General features: G+C 35.6%; 1 protein-coding gene across 7 annotated transcripts in view; it reads left to right on the top strand.

The window, feature by feature from the left end:
• The window catches only part of LOC119083561 (RING finger protein nhl-1), a 72,325-nt gene extending 61,343 nt beyond the window's left edge, over positions 1 to 10,982 (top strand). For all 7 annotated transcript variants that reach the window (XM_037193282.1, XM_037193283.1, XM_037193281.1 and 4 more), the window contains 2 exons: positions 9,123 to 9,344; positions 10,448 to 10,982. In XM_037193282.1, the coding sequence (XP_037049177.1) occupies positions 9,123 to 9,336 (214 nt within the window). In that variant the 3' untranslated portion in view covers positions 9,337 to 9,344; positions 10,448 to 10,982. The remainder of the gene's footprint in view (positions 1 to 9,122; positions 9,345 to 10,447) is intronic.
• The last annotated feature ends 4,004 nt before the right edge of the window (positions 10,983 to 14,986 follow it).

The raw sequence follows: 14,986 nt of genomic DNA, 5'->3' as shown, positions 1-14,986 counted from the left end.
GAAAACTTGCACTTTTCTTACCAAAATTTCTCCTGGTACACGAGCCGTACAGGGTCGTGTGGGGTGTCATTAGAAAGGTAATCACATGTACTATTGAGCCGAATAGAGACTCATTGGTTTTAAAATTAATCCACACTGAAATATGTGCAGTTGAAGTTTTCAACAGAAAACTTGCACTTTTCTTACCAATATTTCTCTAGTTACACGAGCCGTACATGGTCGTGTGGGGTATCATTTGAAAGGTAATTTTATGTGCTTTTGGGCCAAATAGGGTCTTATGGGGGTTTGCAAGCATCTACGATGAAATATGAGAAGTTGAAATGTTTAAGTGCCCATATTTCATCGCATATGCATCCAAACCCCATAAGACCCTATTTGGCCCAAAAGCACATAAAATTACCTTTCAAATGATACCCCACACGACCATGTACGGCTCGTGTAACTAGAGAAATATTGGTAAGAAAAGTGCAAGTTTTCTGTTGAAAACTTCAACTGCACAAATTTCAATGTGGATTAATTTTAAAACCAATGAGTCTCTATTCGGCTCAATAGTTCATGTGATTGCCTTTCTAATGACACCCCACACGACCCTGTACGGCTCGTGTACCTGGAGAAATTTTGGTAAGAAAAGTGCAAATTTTCGGCTTTCGATCACCTTTCACCAGCCATAAAAGCTTCGAAGAATTGTTTTGAGAGTGGTTTTGGCTTCTAGGGTCGAAGTCCTTTCTAGGTACCTATAAAAAGTTCCACTAGAAAACACGCCCGATTTCGGTAGGCTGTTTTTCAAAAGAATCCCTCTTATCCTCTAGGTATCCCAAGCCTAAGATAGAACGTGTATCGAAGATAAACAAAATTGTCCATTAGTTCTGTGCATTATTACATGTTGCTATATATAAGGTCATGTTAACTAGAGTTCACAACTTATTGTTATCATCACGGTTTATAACAGACGGCTGTGTGTCTGCAAAAGATTCTTTTATTTCCAATGAAATCCTCGACAGAAAATTCAATTTCCTATTGTAATGCCTATAGGTGCAATCGAAGTGAATATATGATTATTTCACGACATTCTTTTCGTAATAAACACTACAAAGAGTTCAAACTGGAGCATTGCTTTATGCACTGCAACTAAGCGACAGACTTCATTTGCATAGCCATATTAAATATTTGTAAACTTCATTTTCCTTTACGTAAATCCTAACGTGTAATATGTGAGATATTTGAGATGTGAAGAACCCAACTAAATGAGAATTTGCATAAAAGGTCGACGAAGTAAAAACACAAAGAATTTGATGTTTGAACTTCAAAGTTATGCTAAAGTTTCTTTGCGAGTAAATTCTTATTAGAACACTTTTTTTGTCAGAGTATTTGGAAAGAAAAAGTGAGGAAGTCGTAATTGCTTTAGAATTTATTATGCTTATCTAGAAAATGTACATGGTGCACAAGGAAAGTAAAGTATAAAGTAGAAAAAATAATATTTTGTTTCGAAAGACTTTCAAAGAATTTTTTTTATTTTACTTTTATGGTGTATGTTAGCTAAATGTATCACATCGTAAGGATTGTTTCTTATTAAAAAAAAAACTTTGTAACTTAGTTTGAGGTTATGTTATGATATGTACATATATTGTAACGATATTAGACATCTTGAAAAAAGTTTCAAACTTTTGAGTTACAATCACAAACTTGCATTTTAACTTTGACTTTAGTTTGCACGTATTTCTGTGAGGGTAATAAAAAATGTTTATGAGTTGTTACAGGAAAGTAGGTATACGTAAAGAACTCACTTTACTATATTATGAGGAATCAATTTACCAAAAGGAAAGTACATCTCTAGCAGTGAAAATTTAACGAAGAGAATAATAAAAAAAAATACTTCGCGTTTGATTGAAAGTTTTATAGTTGCAGCAAACTCAATAAAAAGAGTGTTGGCCAGGAATTTTACCTGCTGAAATATTAAAAGTCGGTTCGTATTATGAAATTTTTTTTTTTAAATCTTTCGCTTGGTCTAATACAGTTTATACTCAGTGTATATGCGACCAGGAATTGTCGATTTCAAAAAATTGACGAAGTAACCGCTACTTTTCTATACTGAAGTTTTGGAGTTTTTTTGTGTGATCCGAGTCAAAGCCGATGTCAATAAACACACGAAAACGTCACTTTTCATTTTTATCCCCAGTTATGTAATACTTTTCATCCGTAGGGTTGTAATAAGCCACTTTCAACCCTAGAGAAAACAAAGATATGTGTAAAATATATCATCCAGTCAATCGCAATATGTCATACCCATGAGGTTTATAATTCTGTTAGGAGTATTGATTATTTGCGATTTATCTACAGAAGCGATATGTATCATCAATTCGATCGTTGTTGCATTCAGATGTGATGAAGTTATTATCGTGTGTTGTATCCATATCAGCCAAAAAACCCCTTAAGGCCCGTCATTGGGAAATGACAGGACAGTTTCCCGAAAATGTATGGAAAATTTTATCACAAAAATTCACCGAAAAGATTCAAAGAAACTCACCCATGATGCTTTCTCTTGTATTCGTGCACCGTCTCTTTAGGTACCCAAGGCATATTTAAACACTAAAACACTTTTTACTAGATGCAAAAACAAAATTTATTTTTTGTTTTGTCGCGACAAAAACACAGAAAATATTTCGACACAACTGTGACACTCCGCTATTATAAGTACTAGAATGAATGTTTTCTGTGTTCACTTCGGCGGTAAAATATTTTCATTCAAAAAAGTGCCCGACACTTCAACGATGGTAGACATTTATTAAAATTGTAACCTCTCCCACTTCTTTAGTAAGCTAACAAGACCTCGCTGAGTCTAATTATGCCACCTCTTTGAACAAAAATATCGGCTGAGGTCGAATAATTCTCCGCTGAGCTTTAACAAACCTCCGCTGAGCTCTAATAATTCTCCGCTGAGCTTTGACAAACCTCTAATGAGCTCTAATAATTCTCCGCTAGGCTTCAGTAAGAGTCCGACAGATCTTAGCACGTTGTAGTAAGGCAATGAAGCTAAGTGAACACTCAATAAGCATCAGCGGATACGTAATAATTGTTGCTTTGATTTAATAAGACTCCACTTAGCTTTGGCAGATCTCCGCTGAGTGTCCGATTAGCTCCATTAAGCCTTCCTGAAACTTCATTAGGCCTAACGGACACTTCCTGAAGCCTAGCGGAGAATTATTAGATCTTAGCGGAGGTTTGTTAAAGCTCAGCGGAGAATTATTAGAACTCAGCCGATATTTCTATTCCAAGAGCATAATTAGACTTCGCAAAGTCTTCTTAGCTTACTAAAGAGGAACGAACATTTATTTACGTTCAGCGCAGTCTTACGAGAGGCTACATTTTTAATAAATGCTCTCCCATCGTTGAAAGAATGTCCGCTGAGCTCTCGTAAAGCTTTAAAAAATGGTCGATGAGCAATAATTTTCTACGCTACCCTTTGTCACCCGTTTGATGACTGTTTTTAAACGTCCGACACTTTTTTGAATGAAAATATTTTGCCGCCGAAGTGAACACAGCAAACATTAATTCTAGTACTTATAGTAGCGGAGTGTCACAGTTGTGTCGAAATATTTTCTGTGTTTTTGTTGCGACAAAACAAAAAAAAACTTTTTGTTTTTGCATCGAGTAAAAAGTGTTTTAGTGTTCAAATATGTATTGGCGACCATAAGAGACTATGCCCGAATACAATGGAAAGCATAAGAGGTGAGTTTCTTTGAATTTTTTCGGTGAATTTTTGTGATAAAATTTTACATACATTTTCGGGAAACTGTCCTGTCATTTCCCAATGACGGGCCTTAGGGTAAATGTGACGCAAGTCCTTTATCTTACTTACAAAATAACTGATATCGCTGAGGGTGACGCATTGTGCGTCGTACGCAAAAGTTTTATCAACAAAAAATTGACCCAAAAAATTTGTGAAAGAAAATTTTACAAAAAGAAATTTGCGTCACAAGTGGCAGATGATTCGGTTTACTTCCGTTTGAATTCTTTCAGTACAGTTTTCAACCATTTTCCTAACAATACGTTCCTCAACATCTGCCAATTTTTTGGGTCAATTTTTTGTTGATAAAACTTTTGCGTACGACGCACAATGCGTCACCCTCAGCGATATCAGTTATTTTGTAAGTTAGATAAAGGACTTGCGTCACATTTACCCTTTAAGGGTTTTTTGGCTGATATCACCACTTTTGTAAGTAAGTCTTTTCGTCAACATCAAAAAACCTTATGGAAGTTAAAAAATTCTAGAGAAATCAGTCTGAATCTCAAAATCTAGAAACCGATCTTGGAACACCTCACTTATATCGAAAATAACCCAAATCCATCAAAAAATCCGATGGAAGTTAGGTAGTGCCAGAGGAATCATCTGTCATCCCAGAATTTAGGGACCAACCTTGGAACACCTCATCAATGTCGAATATAACCCAAATCCATCAAAAAATCCGATGGAGGTTAGGTACACTCGCGGAATTTTGAAAATCGACACATTTTCTGTTTCGTGGTTTACTGTTTTTTTGTGAATTTTGCATGTATTTTTATATGGAGAAATCAGAAACTCAAGTAAAACACAGAAACAGAAAATGTGTCGGTTTTCAAAATTCCGTGGTTGTACTCGATGTACAAAATTGCACCAAAAATACACCTAAAGCAGCATTCACAATTCGACAGTGGGGAAGGATCTAGCCGAAGACTAAGCAAAGCGGTTTTTCACTCTTTCTATGTCCTTGCACTCGGATCAGAAGTCATTTTTTGAATAACCTTCGGAAAATTTTATTTTAGTTAAAAGGGGCACCGTGAGAAAAACCATAGAACTAAAGAACAAATCGCACAAAATTCTCCTTTTACAAAAAGGTCTCCGCTTGGAAAACAATTAAAAGAGAGAACTGGTTTCAATGTTATCTTGAAAACGACGCAGCAACCAAAACGGAGTGACTGCGAGCCGGTTCCAAGGCTGTCCATTTGGCTCTACGTTTAAGTAACACTTCGATTAAACAATTGAAAAGAGCGTCGAAGTGCGATGACAGCTTAAGTATGATGGCCATGAAGAGATTTTCATTAAAACCTTCGATTTGTTGTGAAATTGACCATCTGGTCTTTCAAACAGCTGCTTTTTTACCAGATAGAATTTTTCCTTATCTGTTCCAATGATATACTATGTATACCAGCCATTCCCGTACGTAGCACGAATGTTAAATAAATAGCAAAAAAAAAATTGATGTTATTTTGTGACCAAAAACGAACCGGAATCCTCTTGTTGTTCCTCTAGTTGTATGATTTTTTATTAATATTTTTCTTAAACATAGAAAAACATGTATAATATGATGTCATTTTTGTTTCATTTAAAAGGTAATTGAACATCGAATAGAATGTTGTTGAAAAAAAATTTAAAATTTGGGTCCTTGGACTAAGGCCTCTCCACGGCCCTAAGTGTGTTTTGCATATATCTCGAGTAAATTTCGTCCGATTTTCCTAATTTTTGTTTCATTTGGAAGGTAATCGAAGGCCGAATATAATGTTGTTGAAAAAAAAATTAAATTTGGGTCGTTGGACTAAGGCCGTAACTAGGCCTTAGGCCTCTCAATAAATTAAAATTTTAGGTCAACTTGAAATTTGTGTTACATTTGAAAGGAACGTCGTACGGGGCTTCGTAATTGCGCTATGCGCAATTTGTAAGATGTACACATTTCATAATAATTTGACTTCAACTAGGGTGACAGACGCACTGGGGTCACGTGCGCAATAGATGTACGGGTTCGTACGGGGCTCAGTCGCAGCAAACGCTCCGACTGTTCTGACGGCTCGTTTTTTTAGAAATTAGTTTTGTTATACACTTATTATTAGAGTCGTTTCCCGCAGCTCAGTTGCTTCTGTGGCTTACTCGAAAAATTAATAATCTTTAACATTATTTCATTAAATTGGGATCTATTGTATATTGCTCATTACATGGTTTATTGATACAATGACCGTAATGAAACATGATTTTATTTCTCGTGCGCATATTGCTGGTTGAAGGGAAAATTCAAAGCGATGAATTCCAGCAAAATGTTAACCCTAAAATAGTCTTTTATCCCATTTACAGGGTATAATCGGGTATGTGTGTCAACGAATTTTGGTTTAAAGTTGAATTATTTTCATTGTCCATTTTACGGGTCATTGACCAATTGAAATGTTTCTAATGATTTAAATGCACTTAGGCGGCACAATGTGTAGGGGGAATAAAGCAACTACAAGAAAATAAGTCGAGCATCCTTAATTAGTAGCACATCTCATAGAATATTGTGCGAAACAGTATGCTTTATCCCAACTTATATTTGGTTAATTGGAACACCCTCAAACAATGATATTCTTTATTATACGCAGCACGAAACAAAAATTATGTTTTTTTTTTATTCTCTCTACTTGGAAAACAAACCCCACATTTGAGCGCAAAACAAATCCTGTTCGCATACTTTTAGTTCATAGTTTCTATAAGTGAAGGGTGGTGCTGCTATACTGCTGTTATGTTGCCTCTCATAAGCGGATTTTATTTTGCTCATTACATCTCCTTTGTTGATGCTTGTATACAACAATATTCTTATATGCCGTCAGGTTATTTATATGCTTCCGCATGGATTTTTTCCCTCTTTTTCTTTTGTCCGTTTTTCTTTTTCTTGTTCTTCTTTGCTAATTTGACAGACAACCTGTCAGCTAGCAAAAAAGAATTATGTCCTGGAGAAAAAAAAAGAAGAAATTCTTAAAAGACGAAAATTATGGAAAATGGACAATTCAATTTTCGAAACTGGTTGTTGTCGTGAATAATTCAAAACAACCCTATCTGTACAACGTGATTGTTCAATTCGATTTATTATTTAAAAAGAAATAATTTTAAAATTCTGCTAAAAGATGCAATGTAAAAATTGGGACAGTTGCTATTGCGATGAATCTCATTATCGTCTTTGTCACTGTTTGAAATTTCGGTCTTAGGTTTCGCAATATTCTGACACGGTCCCGTAACAAACGCTTCCATATCATAAATAGTTATTTATGCAATTCAGTGATGATATTATGCAACTTACGCAGCCTGTGTAATTTCGTATGAACGTATTTCATCACACTAGTGCGACATCTTTGATATTTATTCGATTTTCTTCATTGCATAAAACTTTGTATTTGACACGAATTGTATGCTGGTATGTTATTGCAGACGATGTAATCGAGTGCGATAATAGACGTTCAAACGACATTGCACACAGGCTGCGTAAGTTGCATATTATATCATCACTAAATTGTATAATAGTTATTTATGTAACAAGGCTTCGCCTCGGGTCGACAATCGACATCTAGTGCGATAAAATACCTTCACTTCATGCGATTCGTGTTGCATACAACGTTTTATGCAATTCAGTGAGCGAATTCCACGCACACACCAACTGAACACAAATAAGTCCAATTTTTTTTAGCCCCGTACGAAGTACGAAGGGGCTTATAGGATTACGATGCCGTGTGTAATTGATGGAATTCGAAGCAGACGGTAAGGGCAAAGTGTTTGCCTATGTTTATAGATGACGAATACGCAATAAAAATTTGGGCCGTCTCTCCGTCTGTCCGTCTGTCCGTCACGTCGATATCTTGAGTAAATCAAATCCGATTTCAAATTTTTTTTTCCCCTGAAAGATAGTCAAAATAGTGAGGCTAAGTTCGAAGATGGGCATATTCGGGTCGGCCCTTCGTGAGTTAGAGCCACCTAAGTGATTTAAGGTCTTTTGGTGATATTTCTGGCAAAATAAACGATGGAAATGTAAATGACACGGCAAATGATAGGTATTGTCAATACCAATCCAGGGAAAAAAAGTTTTTTAAAATCGGGTGAGTGGACCGTGAGTTAGGGCCTTAGAAGTGAAAAGCTACTAGGGCCGTATGTGTATTTTACATAGAACTCAAGTAAATTTCATTCGTTTTTTGTAATTTTTGTGGCATTTGGAAGGTAATCAAAAGCCGAATAGAATGTTGTTGAAAAAAAAATAAAATTTGGGTCCTCGGACTAAGGCCGCTACTAGGGCCCTATGCGTATTTTACATACAACTCGAGTAAATTTCATCCGTTTTTCGTAATTTTTGTTTCATTTGAAAGATAATCGAACACCGAATAGAATGTTGTTGAAAAAAAAATAAAATTTGGGTCCTCGGACTAAGGCCGCTACTAGGGCCCTATGCGTATTTTACATACAACTCGAGTAAATTTCATCCGTTTTTCGTAATTTTTGTTTCATTTGAAAGATAATCGAACACCGAATAGAATGTTGTTGAAAAAAAAATTAAATTTGGGTCCTTGGACTAAGGCTGTGCCAAATTACCCCACGCCAATCAATCATAGTTCACTATATTCAACTTGTTTCTTTTCTCCAAACACATTTGATTTGTGATGAAGTAACCACAGCTGCATATAGGTTTCTTCCAAGGCCGTTCAAAATGTCCATCGTCATCCACAGAGAAGGCAACACAACCTCACTTTGACGTTTCAACGAACAAATTTTTTTCAAATTGCGGTTATGTTTGCTTCTGTGGATGCTCTCGTTCGTTTTCGGCTTGTCAAAATTCGTTTTTACCGTACGATGGAAGAAACCTATACGCGTGGCTCAATTGATGTGTATATTATGAGCACATGCCACGTTGATGATTCTGATTGGTTTATTTTCAGTGCGATAAATTTTTTTTCGCACTGCTTTTCGCGTCATATTTTGAATGCACACAGGCAGCGTAAGTATCGAGTTCGCTCACTGAATTGCATAAATAACTATTTTATCTATCAACTAGATAGGGTTGAGTGGTTGGTTGGTTCACTCACATATATGTGAATACATGACTGAATGATGGCAGCGTGCGAAAAAAAGTTGTTTTTTTCGCACGCTTCTTATGGATGAAATAAACGAGTCACATTATAAACAGGCAACAAAGAGTTCATTTCCGTGTATTGCAAAAATTTAAATAAGAGTTCATGTGCGTGCACAGTACTTTTATAATGTGTTCTGTTATGTGTAGTTGAGGGTTATATTATTTTGCAGAAACAAAACAAAAATTTAAGTCGACGGATTGTGACATTAGTTTTTTGTTTTTAATTTTTAGTGGCGTTGCTGTGGATGACCAAGGATACATTTGTGTAGCCGATTCAGGAAACAATCGCATTCAGATATTCCATCCTGACGGAAGTTTCTTGCGTGCGTTTGGCTCGTGGGGATCGGGTGATGCAGAATTCAAAGGACTCGAAGGCGTAGCTATTATGTCGAATGGAAATATATTGGTTTGTGATCGGGAAAATCATCGTGTGCAGGTTTTTTAGTAAAAATGGTAATTATTAAATTATTGCTCAAACGTAAACGCAATCTATGGCCCCATCAAACTGTCCACTTATCATATCAATTTGTATACACAATTTCTGTACCTTTATACTAACGTGGAGGAAAATAATTGGAAATTACTTGTATCACTATGATCTGGCCACAAGTTTCGAAGTTTTAGCAAATGAGTATTTTCCCCGCTGAGTTGTGAAAAAACCTATTTTCTGAGCTGAAACTTCGGAAGCCTTTGTTGTAACAAACGTTGTCTTTACCTCGAAAAGAAAAAGAAAATTGCATTTTTGCGAGTGACTTGAACAACACCCTCGAAATGCCATTTTCAGCTTTTCTTCAGTCGATGAACAAATAACTCTCTCCGACGATGACGACAACAATGACAGACTTAACCCGTTAATTCCGTAGTAACGTTTCGTTGTGATGTCAATTCGTAAACCAAACTATTTACCAAATTCTTCCATGGTCAGTAGATGTAAGTAGCTGTCTATTTCGTTAACTTTCGACATATAATTTATGGGTTTCAAAAGATTACAATAGACAAATAATGCAAAGAATTAGATTGATGAATCAATCGAAGACCTTTCTAAAGTCTGAAAATTTCAATAAACTTAACTCAAGATAAGTCTTTCCTTTGCGTGGGTTTTGTTTGTTTCACATGCATTCCATCACATGACAGTATCTTCTCTCTTTTCATTTCTTCCATTCCACGCGTACGGGTGAGTGCATTGACTCGCTTTACATTTCTCCAGCTGAAAGCATAGCAAAAGATTCGGAACGAATAAGCCTGCAGAACGAAAAGCACGTAAAAACTTTATTTGAGTTAACTTTAGGACATTAGGACTTGGCTGGAATTTATGTGTAGCATGTGGTATGGTATCCCGGGAAAGCTGAGAAAAAATCTGAGTTCTATTAGGCTACCAATATCAAAAGCAAGACAGACAATTTCAGGTTTAATTTCTTTCTTCAAATTCACCGTTGTTTTGCATTTTGCCGTTTAGATTTTTAGGTGTTACCTCTGTTATTTTGAATTTTTCATTTAAATTTGTTTTAGTGCCAAAACCTCTACTTTAACGTTACTCTTTTTTCTTTCAATTTCAGATTATTTATTACAACAAAATATTAAATCATTCAACCCCATTCTTTACGCAATTGCTTAATTTTCATCTAATAATCTAACTTCGCTAATTTATGTAATTTTCATTGTCTTTTTTTCTAACGAGAGGATCCAACTCAACGACCTTTATATTTAAAAAGAAAAGAAATTCTTTCAATTGAATATGAATTTTATTGCGATAAAACTCGAATATTGTAATATCACAGTACGAAATTTAAGGAAGAAACACTTATTTAACTTGTTTAAGATTTGTAAATACAGCTCAGATGAAAATTGACATTTTCAACATCTATTGTTCTTTTAAAACCAATCATTTTTCAACAAATTTATTTTTCACTCCGACAATTATTACGAAACCAATCTAGAATAAGTCCATTTTACCTGCAATAAAATGTGATTTTATGAAAAGAGAAATATTTTAAGAAAATTGTCAGCCATAAAATTGTTTAAAACCATTATCAAAACGTACACCGACCCAAAGTTTTTTTTTGTATCAATAAAAAGAATGATGTTACATTAGAGTGTGTTTGATTATACGCAATGACAATGGTTAAAAATCATTATTGCGTCTTTTGCGCGTCCATGATCTAACAACAAGGGCCGCCAAGGTCATCGAGGTGGTTTGAGTTGAGAGAAGAAAAAAGAAAGCAGAGACGAACCTTAGACTTTGTATTTTACCATACATGACTCGGAATTGAGGCCAGGTTAAAGCGCCTTACATCGCATGTAATGATTGATGTTTGATTTGTTTTTCAGCAATCAATAATCAGAGCCATCTGTCGTATTATCAAGTAATTATTAGTCCCGTGTTGTGTATACATGAGCGGGAACAACCTAGTAGAAGATATCTTTGTTATACATCCTCAGCCGATGGCTACAGTCACCGGTAAATAAATATATAAAAGATTAAGACTCGAAACCCCGTTTCTTAAAATACTTGGAAAGAGGAATAGAATCGTGGTATGTTTGGGACTTAGTATTGCGGAACTTGGCCATTTCTCGTCTATACACTCAGTGAATAATATAATCTGAAGTCAATCATAGCTCGTACCATACGCTGTATTCGTGGAATGGCAGATCCGACCTTGAACTTAACTTTCACGCAGCAACATTCAGCCAGCTGAAATGTCTTCAAATTTACCTAAAACTGGCTCAGGTAAAACTTTAAATAAAACTGGCGCAGGTGATGTGATACGTTTGGGATCACTGAAAACACCCCTAGCTGAAATGCCTATGACAAATTTCTAAATGAAGGAGGACAATTCCGAGTTACTTTACGACGACATGAAATTGTTCCGGTTAGAGTTGTTGCTGGTTGTACCTGGTTTATTTTCTATTCAGGCAGGCGCAGACGGGCACAAAACGGCACAAACTCTCGTTTAGCCAAAAGAACGACTTTTTGAGTCGATTCTTTTTCGGCTACATCTGTCATGCAAAACGAAGCGAACTTTTGGATTTCCTTTGGTCTCACTGCTTTTGTTTGAAATTGAAATTGATGAAATTACAAAAACGACCATGACTTTTTCAGAGAAAACTTGACATAATTTTAGTGTCATCAGAAGGTATGTGTTTCACGTTTTCGATGGTTCAATGGTTAGTTTATGTTCAAATATTTATCGCTGGTGGTTGGAGAACAAACATGTTGTTTATCTAATTTGCGGTTACGTATGTGAAACAAGGGGATATAGAGGAATTGCCAGCCACTGACAGTCATACGTATATCGCATTTTTCTTATTTTTCTTGAACAGCAACAAGGTCAACTTTACATTATAGTAAGTATAAATCAACCAGTTCAGAGACTTACATTATTTAAATTTAATATTCAAAGTTTCAACATTCTGAACTATCAACGACAACACCTGCTACATTCAACTTTTTCTTAACTTTTCATTGTAACGAAGAGTATGAGAAAAAAAAACTTCTCACCATAAAAATTTGTTTCTTCTTTGTGTCAGTGTTCGTTTCTTCTCGTTTTTTTTTTAAATATTCATTTTTAAGAGCTTACAAACAATGAAGTACTTTTCACCTGAACTTATTTTATTCGTACTCCTTCGAAGTTGCACTTAAAAAGTTAAAATCTTGGTGAATTTATTATATGGTTAATTGACACTTCCGTGGTAGATTATGTGATTCAAATTGCATAATAGTCTCATAAGAGCGAACGTAGAGAATTGCAACAAGAGGGAAGAATGTGGTATGGTTTTGCTGGAGTGTAACGAGCATTTATTTGAATTATTCGAGTTATATATAACTTTCTAATCGCCGTAACATATGAAATACTTCTCTGTTAATGCAGAGAGTGTCAGTATAAGGTATTTGACCTAGAGTTACAGTAGCGAAAACCTGACCGTGTGTTGCTTGTGGAAATTTACAAGCAAAGAAATTGATAGCACAAAGATATTTATTTAAAATTAATTGTTTTTGGTTTGATTAGGAAGCCAAATGTTCAATCTTCACCTGAATAAGGTTTGCCATTACTTCCGGATTTCAATATATTTCAAGAAAATGACGTGCAAAATTAAAAAGTGTCACGATACCTCAAATCGCGGTCAACTACCTTAGTCTTTTTATAATGCCAAAAATTTAAAACAAAAATTGAGTTGTACGATATCCACACACGGTCGTTTCGCATAAAAATTATACGCCGCGCCATTTGATACCCAGACGTTCTGCTCTTCTTTTCCGATCTCAAATAAAAATGTGAAAAGGAGATTTTGATGATATACTCATAGTTGTCCTCGTCCCGTTGCCAAATTGTAACGTAAAAAAGTCTCTGAATTTGTTTCAGTTTCAACGCTATGATTGATTTCAGTGTTTAGGCTGTTCATACATATCTGATGTCTCTGTAGATTTACAGTGACTCCAAACGCTCTGGTTAAGAGCGCAACGTTTGATCTACTACATGACATTTTGCATAGAATTTTAGCAACTACGTTGTGGATGGTTTTTTCACGTTTCAATTCAGAATTGTCGTAGCTGTTTGAGAATCTGAATATTTCAACTTTGTTGGCTGAAAAAGACGAGATTTTAGTTGACGTCTGTGCGTGAACTCAATTTACGATTAAATTTACGCTAAAGATGCCCCGAATGATTTTTGAAGGATTTTGCAACTTCAGAACGGCTGGTAATGAGACCTCTCAATTTGTGAATTTGAACTAGTGATCAAGCCTCACTTGGTGATGTTGTAGTATCGAATTTCGGAAAAGCGAACGTTGGATTTACGAAGTCTTTAAAGGTTCAGTGGTTTAGTGATTTGTGAATGTTCAGTGATTTTGAAAAAAAGGAGAAAAGATTTTTTTAACCGGTTTTTTGGGTGGTTTTGCTAAAATAGGATACACTCATCGTTTCATTACAATCAACATGCATGACACTCAAAACATGCTTTGTTCTAAATGAAGGATGGGCAGCACCACATACGTTGTTCTAATAGAAGGATAGGTAACACAACATACTTTAGCTCTTATAAAAGGTCGAGTAACACGTCACGCCTTATCCTGATAATGGATGAGGAACACTACATACCTTGTTCTGAGTGAAGGATGGGTAACACAACATACCTTGTGTCTTAAAAAAGAACAGGTAACACTACTACACGCTTTGTTCTAAGTGAAGGATGGGCAACACCACATACCCTGTTCCATGTGATGGGTAAATGGGTAATACACTGAAACTTTCAAAGACTTTACCCAGAATAGTGGGTCACAACACTGACAATAACATGATCGAAAGCTGTCGTCACGACTAGAATTACTTTTGTCAATTTGCTTTACACGTCACTACATTAATAACGTACCTTGTTCTAAGTGAAGGATAGGTAGCACTACATACCTTGTTCTAAATGAAGGATGCGTAACATAACATACCTTAGTCTTAAAAAAGGCGGGTAACACAATGTTCGGTTTGTCCTGATTTAGGAATGGCTGCACTACATACTTCGTTCTGAGTGAAGGATGAGTAACACAACATACCTTGTGTCTTAAAAAATAACGGGTAACACTGCTACACGCTTTGTTCTAAGTGAAGGAGGGCAACACCACACCCTATTCCATGTGATAGATGGGTAATACACTCTTCTGATTAAACGCTATCCAGATTTGAGTCACTACACTAACTGAATTGATACTCTGACAGAATCAGTACATTGACAAAAGGCACTTTTCGTTTTTCGTTTTCCTTTTGGTTTTTCGTTTCTTTTCTTCTTTTTGTTAGTGACCGTGCGTTTTTTTGTTTTAGATTAGTGACCGTGCAGTTTTGTTATTGTCAGTGTCAACGTTTTTGATTTGTATAGTTTTGTGGTTTTTAGTTTTCTGATTTTGTGTGAAAGCGTGTGGATTGATACGTGCGTGAGCTGGTAGGGTGAGCGAGTTTGAGTTTGTTTTACTTTAAGTCTTTTGTTCTATCTTTGTTTTTGTATTTTGATTTTTCTACTCGATGTTTTGCTTTGAATGTATTTTGAATGAAATGAGTTTTTTCTCTTTGTTGTGCTACGTTTTGTGGGTATATTTTCATAGTAGCTTCTCAC

Source organism: Bradysia coprophila, unplaced genomic scaffold (assembly GCF_014529535.1).
Source record: "Bradysia coprophila strain Holo2 unplaced genomic scaffold, BU_Bcop_v1 contig_70, whole genome shotgun sequence".
Taxonomy (NCBI): Eukaryota; Metazoa; Arthropoda; class Insecta; order Diptera; family Sciaridae; genus Bradysia; species Bradysia coprophila.
Note: the sequence above shows the minus strand (reverse complement) of the source record. Positions and strands in the feature narration are given on the sequence as shown.